Genomic DNA, 14,438 nt, shown 5'->3' on the forward strand with positions numbered 1-14,438 from the left:
GGGGGGACTTGAATTTATATGATGTACTGCTTACAATGAACTAAAATGGACCCCAAATGTAAAACCTAGAACTATAAAATTTGTAGAAAACATAGAAGAAAACCTTTGTGAACTTTGGAAAGGCAATGATTTCTTAGATAAAACAAAACAAAAAAAAAAAAAACAAAAACGTGATCCATAGAAGAATCAAATACTAAGTTATACTTTACCGATTTTGACAATTTTAGTTCTTTGGAAATCTTTGCTAAAACTAAATTGAAAGACATAGATAAAAGCAAATATATCTAATAAAGAATTTATATCCAGAATGTGTGAAGAACTCTCAAAATTTGGCGAGATAAGTCCTGGTTTGCTTTCTGTTGCTGTGGTGAAAACCATTACCAGAGAAGCTTAGGCAGGCAAGGATTTCTTTCGTCTAGATAACAGTTCATCCCTGGGGGAAGTCAGGGCATACACTCAAGGCAGAAACCTAAGGACAGGAACTAAGCGGAACCTCGGAGGAATGCTGCTTACTGGCTTGCCCTAGGCCCAGTTCAGCTAGCTGTCTTTCCTGTATCACCCCCTGGACCTTCTGCAGGGGAGGGGTTACTGCCCACAGTGGACTGGGCCCTCCATGTCAATTAACAATCAAGAAGATTCCACACAGATGTACCTACAGGCCAATCTGAAGGAGGCATTTGCTTAACTGAGGCTCCCTCCCAACTGACTCTGGTTTACATCTCATTGCCAAACAAACCAGCAGGATAAGCAACCCAGTTACCTTTTTCTATCTTTTATTTATTTTTCTCATTTCTCCTCTTTCCTTTCTCTTCTTTCTTTTTGGTGCCTATACTTTGGTAAAAATCAAGGGATTGAAAAACTATGTAAAAATGTTTTAGCATACTTTTTTTTTTTGTATGAGTGCTCTATCTTTGTGTATGCCTGCAGGCCAGAAGAGGGCATCAGATCCCATTATAGATGGTTGTGAGCCACCATGTGGTTACTGGGAATTGAACTCAGGACCTCTGGAAGAGCTACTCTTAACTGCTAAGCCATCTCTCCAGCCTAGCATACTTTTTTAAAGACCGGGTTTTTTTTTTTTTTTTTTTTTTTGGCCTGGTCTAGAACTTGCTATGTAGCATAGATAGCCTTCATGTATTGATCCATCTACCTTTGTCTCCCTAGTATTGTGATTACGGCATACACAACCATGCCCAGCCATAATCCAATTATTTTTTTTAGATGAGCAACAGAATTGAAATGCAATTTGTTTTTTGTTTTTTGTTTTTTAATTTTTTTAATTTTCTGGAGCTGAGGACCGAACCTAGGGCCTTGTGCTTGCTAGACAAGCGCTCTACCACTGAGCTAAATCCCCAACCCCTGTTTTTGTTTTTCAAGACAAGGTTTCTCTGAATAGCTCTGGCTGTCCTGGAATTCCCTGTAAACCAGACTCACCTCGAACTCGGAGATCCGCCTGCCTCTGCTTCCCAAGTGCTAGATTAAAGGCGTGCGCCGCCACTGTCCTGAAATGTAATTTTTACAATTACATTTATTTATTTATTTTGGGGTGGGGCTGTCAGAGCACAACTTACAAGAGTCAGTTCTCTCCTTCCACTAGGTAGGTCCCAAGGCTTGGTGACAAACACTTTCATCTACTGAGGCATCTCACCAGCCCGGGAACATATTCTTCACCAAAAAAAACCACACCAGAAAAAAAAAAAAAAAAAAAATGATTGCATGAAAAGAGACTCAACATCAACAGTGAATAAGAAATGACAATATAAACCAATGCGATACCATTATATGCGAGTTAAAATACCTAAGATGTAAAGCGTGACCAAATCAGGAGTTGGAGGCTGTGGAGAAACCGCACAGCTGGTGGGAATATAAAACAGCAGAACCACTTCATAAAAGTTTGATAGTTTATTTATTTATTTGTTTATTTTCGAGACAGGGTTTCTCTGTGTAGCTTTGGTGCCTGTCCTGGATCTCGCTCTGTAGACCAGGCTGGCCTCGAACTCACAGAGATTCACCTGGCTCTAACCCTGAGGTGTGCTGGGATTAAAGGCGTGCGCCACCACCGCCCGGCCCTGATAGTTTATTTAAAAGTAAGAATGTACTAGGACTGGGGCAATAGCGCTGCTGATAGAGTGCTTGCCATGTAAACACAATAATGTGACCTAAGTCTGAACCCCAGAACCCATGTGGGAAAGAAATCCTGCACAGCAATGCGTGCTTGTAATCTTATCACTGGGGAGGTGGAGATCAGAGGCCCATTGGAGCTCCCTGGCCCCAGCCTAACTGATTGACAAGCTCCAGACCCAATGAGAGATCCTGTCTCAAGAACCTAGGTAGGGGCTGGAGAGCTGGCTCAGCAGTTAAGAGCACCTGGTGCCCTTGCAGCTGGGCATGGTTGTGTGTGCCATAATCACAATACTAAGAAGGCGAAGGTAGATGGAGCAATACGTTAAGGCTGTGTATGCTATATAGCAAGTTCTAGGCCAAGCAAAAAACAGTGAAATCCTGTCTTTAAAAAAGCGTGCTAAAACATTTTTACATAGTTTTTCAATCCCTTGATTTTTCCAAAGAATCTTGCTCAGTTCTCAGCACCCATATGGTGGCTCATGAAAATTCATAAATACAGTTTCAGGGCATCCAACAGGTATGCACATGGTACATACACGTACAGGCATACAGGCAAAACATACACATAAAGTAAAATAAATTAACAAAAAGAAGAACCAAGCTGGGTGGTTCCTGAGAAATGACACCAAGGTTGAACTACGGCCTCCACCATCCAAGCCAGCTAGCTAGTCCACATGTCCATATTTGCCCAAGAGTAGTAAATGCCCTGATCTTACAAAGACTCGTACAGAAGTGTTCTCAGTACTTTCATTATGACTAGCCCAAATTGAAAATGACGCAAATGTTCTTTAGCAGGCAAGTGGATAGACAATGTGTAGTACACACAATGGAATGCTTAGCAATAAAACATCTAAACTCAAAACTACTGTACTGAGATAACCCACATAAAAGATTGTATGGTTTCATATTTACTATTTTATATCAAATTCTATGCTATGGATATTATCTGTGGCTTCAGAAAGCACAGCAGTGGTTGCTGGATGGGATGGGTCACAAGGAGGGATGGACAATAAAAGGATGTGGGGAAACAGGGGCAATTATATGATTAATGTCTTGACTGTAGTGGCGGCTTCATGGGAAAAACACATACCCAAACTTAACAAACTATGTTTGAAGTATTTCCAGTTTACTGTATGTCAATTTCACTTCAAAAAAGCTGTAAAAAAAAAATCTTTACCCAATGAGTGGAACCCGTTAGTTCTACACAAATACTTCCTTAAAGATTGATGGCTGTGATTTTTTTTTTTCCTGCCCCATAGTAAAGGTTCTCAGTGTGATGGCTCTAGTCTTGAAAAGCAAAAAGTGCCGGGATTACAAGGTTTTGTTTTTGAAAAAATACATCTCCTGGGTATTAGAGAAGGGCCTCATTGCAGCAGTTGAGAATGAGAGCACATCATTACATTAACGTTTTAACCATATGAATACCGTAGGTGTGATGGTACACACACGTGCAATGCCAGCAGTTTTGTGTGGAGACCAGAAGATCAGGAGTTCAAGCCCAACCCTGCAACTATGCAGGCCCAGAGCCAGGGTGATGTATTGCCCCACCCCAATATCCACCTCACCTATGATCTGCTGGAGCACGTGAAGGGACCCAAAGCTGCAGGATCTCCACAGCACAGGGCAACAGCAGGATAACCAGGAGGCGTTCCAGTGAGGGCCCAGCATGGATAGTGTAGCAGAAACCAGAGGCCTTGAACCAGATCAGTGACTCTCTGCAATGAACACTTGCAAGTACACACTTGTGGTCTGCATGGGTTACGTGAGACTATCTCAAAACAAAACAAAAGTAAAAATAAGTATGAATTTTAATCTATGATCTGTGAAAAGTCCATTTGAAGGTTATAATATATACATATATATGCTAGATTGTGATACACTGTAGAACTAATGTCTGGCTCTATTAAATCAGAGACTGTATAAACAGATCTCATTTTTGTCATTTCTTTTAATAATATTTAAGAATTAGGAATGCCCAATTTTAAAAATTACATGCCAGGTCAAAGGTAACTAACTCAAATTAGAATATGATATAAAACCTGAAACTTTTAGGAATATGATTTTTATTCTCTAAACTTAACAAAAAAATCAGTCTTTATTCAAAATTTCCTACCTTGCCTAAGACGAGTTACTCATAAGCTGTATCTAGTTATTGGAGATCTCTCACTTTTAATCTCCCTTCAGCAATTCTGTTTTCTTTCAAAGTGTAAGACTTGCACAAACACGCACATGTCCACTCTTGTCTCGTGTGTGTGTGTGTGTGTGTGTGTGTGTGTGTGTGTGTGTATGTGGTGTGTAAATGGCTATAGATAATGAGACCAGAAGGAGAACAGAAGAGAGGAAAAAGAGGTCATAAGGAAGGGGCGAGGGAAGAAGACAGTAATAGAATATATAAAATAAGGCAGAGAGGGGACTCGGGAGGGAGAGTACAGGAGTGGGGGATGGAAGTGTACACGGGGTGGGGGATGGGAAGAGAAGGGCACGAAGCAAGTGTGTGTGAGAACACTGCATTGAAACCAATTGCTCCGTATGTTAATGAAAAACAAATATCCTTTTTATTTCTGGATTTTTATTTGACTTTGTAGTAAAAAAGAAACAGTAGGTATCTTCAGCCATTTAAAATTCACAAGTGACTAAATCCCTCCTGCTCAGACCCCCTGGGGTTGTGTTCCCAGGAGTCCACCCACTGAGATCACTCTCTGATCCATACATTCCTTCCTGTTTGGTCTTTTGTCTCCCTAGGTTATGATATTTTTATTTTGTAGAAGAGACTCATGGACAGTAGAGCACCATAGTCTAAAATGTTTCTTTTTTTCCTCCTTCCTTTTATTTATTCTTTGTGTCTTTCACATCCTGAATCTCCATCCCATTCATTTCCCTATCCCTTGGTATCCACCCTTGCAAACTACACCCCCCCACACACACAAAAATAAAATAAAATAAATTTAGGAGAAAAAAGAAAGAGAGAAGGAAAAGCTCAATATCACCATGGAAGCTGTGGTGTGACACAGTGAGTCACGCAGTAAACCCTTTTATCCACAAATATCTTTATTTGCAAGTGTTCCTTGCAGAGAGTCACTGGTCTGGTTCAAGGCCTCTGGTTTCTGCTACACTATCCATGCTGGGTCCTCGCTGGAACTCCTCCTGGTTTTCCTGCTGTTGCCCTGTGTTGTGGAAATCCTGCAGCTTTGGGTCTGCAGGACTGGTCCCTTCATGTGCTCCAGTAGATCACAGATGGGGTGGATGTTGGGGTGGGCCAACGGATCACCCTGGTTCTGGGTCTGGGTAGTTGCAGGGTTGGTCAGCCCAGCAGCTCTCCCTTGTCCTCACCACCAGGGGGAGCTCTCTCGCATTGTCCTGTCGAGTTGACTCTCGCAGCATCCTGGTGTAGGGGCCATTTTCCCACTGTTGCAGCTGATGAGGGGCAGGCCGCTCTCCTCATGACCTCAAGGCCAATTCTCCCACTTGCCTCAGGCATTGATGGGTACAGGTAGGGGGTGGGGTAGCACATGCCTTTAATTCCTGCATTCAGGAGAGACAGGCAGATCTCTGAGTTCGAGGCCAGCCTGATCTACAAAGTGAGTTCCAGGACAGCCAGGGCTACACAGAGAAACCCTGTCTTAAGAAAACAAATACCCTTAAAGTGCCATGTGCAAAGAGATGTGCCGTTATCGGCCTGCCTTCTTTGTCAGGAAGACACACTGGCATGTTAGCAAAGTGCAGTGTGCCATGCGCATGACTGTGGATGCTAATTCTGAATTCTATACTATGCTGTTATCCCTCCTTTACTACAATAAGCTCAGCTCCCTTCAGGTCCAACACGGAACCTAGAGGAGACTGGTTACAGACATGACAGATATCCCAGTCTTGCAGAACCACTATTTAATTATCTCCTGAGGATCTAGACTTGTTTGGTATGGCCACGAAGGTTCAAACCAAGACCGGTGGGTAGAAGCTAAGGAAAATGATTCTACAATAGGTAAAATGATAGAACTACATCAACAGAGTACATTCACTTAGCCGTTTCCTGCCGTAGGTGGTCATGGCCATACTAGATGATTAAGAAAGAATTCAAGCCTCCATTTTCAATTGCAGATAAGCTGTCTATGTGGGTAAAAATTAAAAAGAAAAAACAATAAAAGGTTGTAACAAGAATGAGTCCAAAGAATAATTCCGGATATATTTATAGAATATTATCTGTGGGGCTGGAGAGATGGCTCAGAGGTTAAGAGCACTGACTGCTCTTCCAGAGGTCCTGAGTTCAATTCCCAGCAGCCACATGGTGGCTCACAACCATCTGTAGTGAGATCTGGCACCCTCTTCTGTATACATAATAAATGAAAATAAATATTATCTGTGAATATTGGCATAAATAAGTTTTTTGTCTCTGTTGGGTGGCACCTAAGCTCTTTGATAATGTTACCGTTCTATAACATAGGAAACATCAATTTTAGTGGGAATCCGAGTCATTTTACAAATGTCTATGAGTTTATATTATCTTAAAAGCAGTTGTTCCTGAGTGACTACACATTAAAAAAAAATGTGTGACTTAGGGTACCTTATTAAATGCAGATTCTCCCCCTTGGTAGTTCTCGTTCAATACTTTTTCTTGTGTGTGTGCATGGGTACGCACTCACTGGTGCACATTTGAGTGAGCACAGGCACACGCACGCCGTGACGCCCATGTGGAAGTCAGAGGGCCAGAGGTTTTCTTTGCGGAGTTTTTCTCTCACTATCCGCTTTGTTGCCACAGATCTCTGCTGGTTTTGCGGCTGGGCTGTGTGCTCCAGGCTAGCTGGCCCATGGCTTTTGAGCCATTTGCCTGTCTCTTCCTTCCATCTCATCAAAGGGGTGCTGGAATGACAGACGCATGCTAACACCCCGCTTCTTACATGGCTCCCAGGGACGGACCTCAGGTCCTCAGGCTTGTATAGCTGGTGTCTTGACCCACTTCCTTAAGCTTCACTTTTTTTTACCACCACCACACACACACCCGCCCCAGACAGGGTTTCTCTGTGTAGCTTTGGAGCCTGTCCTGGAACTCACTCTGTAGACCAGGCTGGCCTCGAACTCACAGGGATCCTGGCTCTGCCTCCCAAGTGCTGGGTTTAAAGGCATGTGCCACCTCTGCCCAGCCCTTCACTATTTTTTTAAGTGGTGTCCAGACATTTGAATTTTTAGACAAGTGTTTCAAATAAAAAAAAAATGTAAGTAGTCAGAAAGTTACACTGTGAGAAACACAAAGAGCGTGGAAAAGAAGAACTCTCCTCACATCCAGATTTATGACAGCATGCAAAACTTGATGTTCAGGCGAATCCCACCTTTTAACAAATGCTGACCTATTTTTGTTTGTTATTCCACCTCAGGAACAAAAGCCATGATGAAATCTGTGGTGCTTGTCACCCTGGGGCTCACTTTGCTGTTAGGAACCCACGCCGTGCCTTCAAGTCGCCTTTCTTGCTACAGAAAGATGCTGAAAGATCGCAACTGTCACAACCTTCCAGAGGGCAGGTCGGACCTGAGGCCGATCGACACAAACGTCCAGCATCATTTCTGGGACGGGAAGGGATGTGAGATGATCTGTTACTGCAATTTCAGTGAACTGCTCTGCTGCCCAAAGTAAGGAAATGACATTTCAAAGCGTGTTGCTATATTCGTAGAAAAAGCCTCTTAAAAGATCATCTTTTATTGTCTATGCTTTTCCAAATGATTAATTTGTAAATAAGTATCTTCAGCTTGCAGCACTGGTATGAAGATAAATTTCCCAGTGAGTTCTCTGCACAAATCTTTAAAACATGTACTTTGAAAATATACATAAATGCGTATAATATCGTATGGGCAACTTTAACATATTTTTAGCACTATTCTGTATTTATTTATAAGGTTGTTTCAGTTATTTTGTTTTATCGTGATTATAAAAACAACACAGAAGCACATTTTTTCAGTTTTTTGAATGTTGTAGAAATGTAACGTTCAATGAAGGTTTATTATGTACTAATGATAGTAATAAAGCCTTTGTAGGTATTAATAAATTTCATCCACTCAATAGACTCGTGGTTCAGTTACCGTGGTTTTTGTTTGTTTGTTTTTTTTTTAGACAAGAGCTCAGCTATAGCTCAAGCTGGCTGGCTCTTGTTATATAGACCAGGCTGACCTTGAGACCTTGAAAACCCATGGCAATCCTCCTCCCTCAGCCTCCTAAGTGCTGGGATCACAGCATGAGGTACCAGGCCTGGCTTAGAGCAGCTTCAGAATTGGGTTTGCTGAAATGAATCACTCTCTTAAGTAAACTCAAATCCCAGCTGTTTTCACAACCATCCAAGTTGTGTAGTGTTCTTGTTGCACAACTGTGTAAGAGCTGAGCAGGCGAGAAGATAGGAGTTGGAGGCTAGCCCGGGCTACACAGTGAGCCTGTCACAAACACCAAAAACAAAGCCTAAATAAAGATGTGAAAAAGAACCTTAACCTGTTCAATTCTATGTTCAATTCTTACAACAACAACAAACATCTATTGGTAAAATAAATGAATCTCAAAGTTGACATTGTAACATTGAAAAACGATTAATTGGGTTGGGGATTTAGCTCAGTGGTAGAGCACCTGTCTAGCAAGTGCAAGGCCCTGGGTTCGGTCCTCAGCTCTGGAAAAAAGAAAAAAAAAGATTAACTTTTTTTTTTTAGATTAAACAAGTTAATGAACAGCATCAAGTAAATAACTGAGACATGTAGCTGGAGAATTCCTGCCTGGCCCACGGTCAGGGCAAATCTCTCTCATGCTGGAGAATTTCTCTCCAGCTCCCGCCACCAAGTCCCGCCAGTCCCAGAGCCCACTTATAAAATAAACACACAGACTCTTACATTATTTAAACTGCTTGGCCATTAGCTCAGGCCTGTTATTATCTAGCTCTTACTCTTTTTTTTTTTTTTTTTCCTTTTTTTTTTTTTTTTGGTTTTTCGAGACAGGGTTTCTCTGTGTAGCTTTGCGCCTTTCCTGGAACTCACTTGGTAGTCCAGGCTGGCCTCGAACTCACAGAGATCCGCCTGGCTCTGCCTCCCGAGTGCTGGGATTAAAGGCGTGCGCCACCACCGCCCGGCGTAGCTCTTACTCTTATATTTAGCCCATTTCTATTAATCTTTACTTTGCCACATGGCTCATGGCTTACTGGTACCTTACATCTTCCTTGTCCTGATGGCGGCTGGCAGTCTCTCCCTCAGCCTTCCACTTCCCAGAATTCTTTTTCTTGTCCCGCCTATACTTCCTGCCTAGCCAATGGCCAATCAGTGATTTATTTACTGACCAATCAGCAACACACTTGACATACAGACCATCCCACAGCAGAGACAGAAAATGTCAGTAAGGACCATGGGAGGATTTTCCAGCTCCATATATGTTAATTAAAAATTAATAACAATTTACATTTTGGAAAATTGGTATATGTTAATTAAAAAACAATGGGAGATTTAATCAATAGTTTTAGTTCTTGACTTTAAGATTATTTTCTTTTGATTAAAGACTGTTTCAAATGCTATAATCTTGGACATTTAATACTGTTTTAAATTGCTTTCCACATCTGACATCCTATTTTCAGCCTTCTAAGAAACCTGACGGTAGGAAAGGCAGACGTAAGACTCTTCCTGAGGGAAGGCAGGCTGAAGTGACTAGCTAATGTGACTGTGGAGACAAAAACCCGATTCGGACCCAGCTGGTCCGCAAAGTGGGGTTTCCAGAGCAGTGCCTGTTGAGTGCACACCTGCCCTGGGACCCCAGTGCCGACCAACTGAATCAGAGGCTGCGCAGGGCAGGCCCCGCCGTTAGAGGTCAACAAGCCCTCGGGTGGTTCGCAAGCACCATGGTGTTTCAGAAACACTGTGTTACACGATGCAAGAATGTGTGTTAATGCCCGGCGGTGGTGGCGCACGCCTTTAATCCCAGCACTCGGGAGGCAGAGCCAGGCAGATCTCTGTGAGTTCGAGGCCAGCCTGGTCTACAGAGCAGTTCCAGGAAAGGCGCAAAGCTACACAGAGAAACCCTGTCTTGAAAAACCAATTAAAAAAAAAAAAAAAAAAAAAAGAACGTGTGTTAATTAACCCCATGAAACACGTTTCTATGCTGTAGAAATTAAGTGCCAATCAATATTAAAATGCTTTTTTTTTTCATTATTGGATTAGTAAACCAATTTATTGCAGTGGGCTTATATTTTCTGATATAACTTTGTGATTATTACTGTTACATTTAAACAGAGGTATAAATATACAGAAACCATTTCTCCTTAACTTTGAGATTTTTTTTCCAGTAGCAACAGAATCACTTTGCAAAGTGTGTTTCTAGTAAGTCAGAATCATAACACCCTGTACATACAATTTTATACTATTCCATGCATTTTTTTTCATGTTACCTTATACTAGCTTTTCTACCCCAAAAGATAAGAATAGCTTTTAGAACACTTTTATTGCATAAAATTTAGGAAGCTGAGATATTTGAATTAAATATAACAAAAATAATGAATTAAATATGAGAATAAATTTAATAAAATTAAAAAGTTTAGATAAATATAAATATTTTAAAATTTGTTTAATGGTTTTCTAAGTAATGTTTACTGATCCATCTCTTCTTACCCCCAAATTTAAACTTCATAACTCATTTCCACATCAAAGTGAACTCTTTTGGATAAGGCTTTGAAATTATCTATTGTTTCCTTTTATTTATAGACAAATAATAGCATAACATCCATGGTAAATGGGTGAAAGAAAACGCAGTTACCTTTTTGGTCTTTGGGGCTCCTGTGGGAAGTCCTCCTACTCATCCTTTTGTATTTGGTTCACCTACAATGAATAGTCTTATCTGAAACCCTGGGAAGCCCCGTCCACTTTCAATCCAGAAAAGACTAACATACCCCTCAGTTTCCGGCTGAGTTTAACTGGTGTTCTTTCTTTCAGAGATGTCTTCTTTGGACCGAAGATCTCCTTTGTGATCCCCTGCAACAATCCCTGAGGATCTGCATGCCTTCTGGAGAACGCGGTCCCTAACTTCCCACAAACTGCATTATATAGTTACAGTTCTGATTTCCACCCAGCATATGAAAGCACAGATTGTATAAACCTGGCTACAGCAGCAATAAAAGTTATTTCCATTCAGCTTGTCTCTGTGGACGTTGTTAGCACTGATTAAAATGTTTGGCTAGAAGACTGTTATTTAGGAGGAGTTCACTACATCCAATAAGAGTCCTGTCCCCCAGTGGATAGCCACAATCCTGATTTGAAGATAGAAAACTTGGGTTGTTAATTGTGAGTTTTGACCAGGCAAATTGAACAGAGAGAACCAGATAATAAATGAACTTATTGGAAGGGAAGCTACACATTTTTTACTAAAAAGGAAAAGAAGAACCCATCCTTAGGTATTATTACATATGCCTCATCTTTAAGTACATTTTAATTTTGCTGTTTTGAAAACAAAACAAAACAAAACAACACCTTAAAGGTAATATTGTTAGCTCCATTTTTCTAACTCGAGTTTAAGATACACAATAAGCAGGATCTGAACGTCATTCAAACATACAATTGTATCCTTAAGATCATGATATATTTGCCTGAAGTATCATTATTTTTAAGAATTAAAAAAGTGCTTTAATCCCAGCAGAGACAGGCAGGCGGATCTCTGTGAGTTCAAGGCTAGCCTGGGCTACAGAGTGAATTCCAGGGAAGGCACAAAGCTACACAGAGAAACCCTGTCTTGAAAAACCAAAACCAAAAAAAAAAAAAAATTTGAAAAGTGCATTTTAAAAGACACAGAGAGAAAGCTGGCGTGTGACTCGGTTGGTAGATGCCTGGCAGTATGCAGAGGCCCGGGGTCAAGCCCCAGTACTACACAAATTAAATTTGCTAATCAACAGTTGCAAATCCTCAGCTATGGTTCGGCAGCACTGGCTGTAGCCAGGCAGGAATTCTGTTTCCTCGGGCACCGGCTCCGTCAAGGCTGCTACAGGGAACTTTATCTAGATCTCTGTCCCTCTAGAGAACTCAGGATTCAAAGGCTGAGGCGACACTCTGCTCACTCAGAGAGGCTGAAGAGCAAGTATTGAACCTTCTCTCCTTGTTCCTTCTGCTCAGCCCCCACTTAAGAACCTAGCTACACATGGTTCCCCCCACCACTTCCTGTCAGCTAATTGCTGACTCAGCCTCTTGACCCCAGGTTAATTTTATTTAATCAAACAAATGTAACACGTCTTTGCACCATTAAACAAATGTTCCACAGCATAAACAAATCTTAATGAATATCCCACAACAGGATATAGTGGCCCATGCCTTCGATCCCAGCACTGGGAACAGGAAGCAAGAAGGATCCCAAGTTTAAGTTTAAGGACATTCTCAACTATGTAGACAATTGAGTCCAGCTACACAGGACCTTACTTAAAAAAGATGAAGAAGAAGAAGAAGAAGAAGAAGAAGAAGAAGAAGAAGAAGAAGAAGAAGAAGAAAGAGAGAGAGAGAGAGAGAAAGAAAGGAAGAAAGAAAGAAAGAAAAAGACATTTTCTAATTGTGAGGAGACAGCTTTTGGGTTTAATCTTCTATTTTAAAATATAAGTGTGGACTCATAGTAACCAAAAAAGTTAATTTCAGGAACTTCCATTTTATAAAAGCATTACATGCAGGCTAGGCGCTAGCCATTATTAAGATGCTTGGGCTGTTAGTAATGCATAAGATAGACATGTCTTCTCAGAACATGTGTTCTAACAAAGCTGTCCTCTTAATAAAGTTATTATTCATAAACATGAAGCCTGTTATAGAGGGAACTGGAAAAGGACTGTGGGGGAACGTTTGAGGCACACCACATCTTGAAGGCAGTTCAGAGATACCATTTAGTGACAGAACAGAAACACTATTCACTGAAGTTCAACCTCGAAGGTCCTGTTTCTGGAGACCCAAACAGACTAGTAACTGGCATCCATTCAATGTGAGCGTTACAGGCTGAGTCAAACAACTTTTGGGGTAATCTCAATTCTGTTCCTCTTAAAGAGTCCTTGCGTATACCAAGTCCTTGCGTATACCAACATGTTTGTAGATATCACATCATTTAAAACGCATGAAGAAATTCAATTGTTAAAAAAAAATAAATCAGTTGTCTAAATAGCATGCGATTTAATTGGCCTTTCTTCACTGAATGCACTGGCAATAAAACCAGATTTAACAAGGATGTCTCACCTCCTTTCTGGACCGGTACATCAGACAGCTAAATAAAGAAAATCATCAGGAATCTGTTTCATTTTGTTTTTTCTGACAGGTAAGTGTTAACAATCCAAGTGTTAACAATCCATTGTCTATACAAGCGACACAGCAGAATCAAAGCAGATGAGAAGCAACAAGTCCTTTTTATTTATTTATTTATTTATTTATTTATTTATTTATTTATTTATTTATTTATTTTGGTTTTTCGAGACAGGGTTTCCCTGTGTAGCTTTGTGCCTTTCCTGGAACTCACTTGGTAGCCCAGGCTGGCCTCGAACTCACAGAGATCCGCCTGGCTCTGCTTCCCAAGTGCTGGGATTAAAGGCGTGCACCACCACCGCTGGGCAGCAACAAGTCCTTTAAATAAGCATTTCCTTACTGCAATCAAAACCCAAGGAGAAAACACTATTTGAATAAACCATGGGAGGGGGTGGCCCACATCAGTCCTCCTAGCCCTCAGGAGGCAGGGGCAGGGGAATCAGAAGTTCAAGGTCATCCTCAGCTGTACTCTGTCTCAAAACAAACAACAGAAAAAGAAAAAAAAAAAAAAAAAAGAGGGTCTGGAGAGATGGCTTGGCAGATTAAAAGCACTTGCTGCCTTTTTTAGAGGACCTGGGTTTGAGTTCTAACATCCATAAGATGGCTCCTAACCATCTACACCTCAGCTCCAGGTCATCTCTGATACCCTATTCTGGCTTCCTAGGGGACCAGGCATGTAAGTGGTACATAAACATATATACATGCAAAAAAAAAAAAATTTTTTTTTTTTTCAGAGCTGAGGATCAAACCCAGGGCCTTGCGCTTGCTAGGCAAGTGCTCTCTACCACTGAGCTAAATCCCCAACCCGGCAAAAAATTTTTTTAAACATAAGAAAATACTATCTGGAGCTGGAGAGATGGCTCAGGGGTTAAGAGCACTGACTCTTCTTCCAGAGGACCTGAGTTCAATTCCCAGCACCCATGGCAAAAACACAAATGCACATTAAAATAAAATAAATCAAAAAAAGAAAATACTATCTGAAAAAGAAATTCAATGACACTAACTGAATGCATTATAAGACCACACCTCTTTCTTTATATTACCAAGTAAACATA

The 14,438-nt window shown here is 41.1% G+C and overlaps 1 protein-coding gene across 1 annotated transcript; it reads left to right on the forward strand.

Annotated features, from left to right (window-relative positions):
* The first annotated feature begins 7,501 nt into the window (after nucleotides 1-7,501).
* Nucleotides 7,502-11,113, forward strand: Scrg1 (stimulator of chondrogenesis 1). Its single transcript, XM_059244460.1, has 2 exons — nucleotides 7,502-7,743; nucleotides 11,059-11,113. Exons 1-2 carry the CDS (start codon nucleotides 7,502-7,504, stop codon nucleotides 11,111-11,113), a joined length of 297 nt encoding a protein of 98 aa, XP_059100443.1.
* Nucleotides 11,114-14,438: the final 3,325 nt, after the last annotated feature.

This window comes from Peromyscus eremicus, chromosome 17 (genome assembly GCF_949786415.1).
Source record: "Peromyscus eremicus chromosome 17, PerEre_H2_v1, whole genome shotgun sequence".
NCBI lineage: Eukaryota > Metazoa > Chordata > Mammalia > Rodentia > Cricetidae > Peromyscus > Peromyscus eremicus.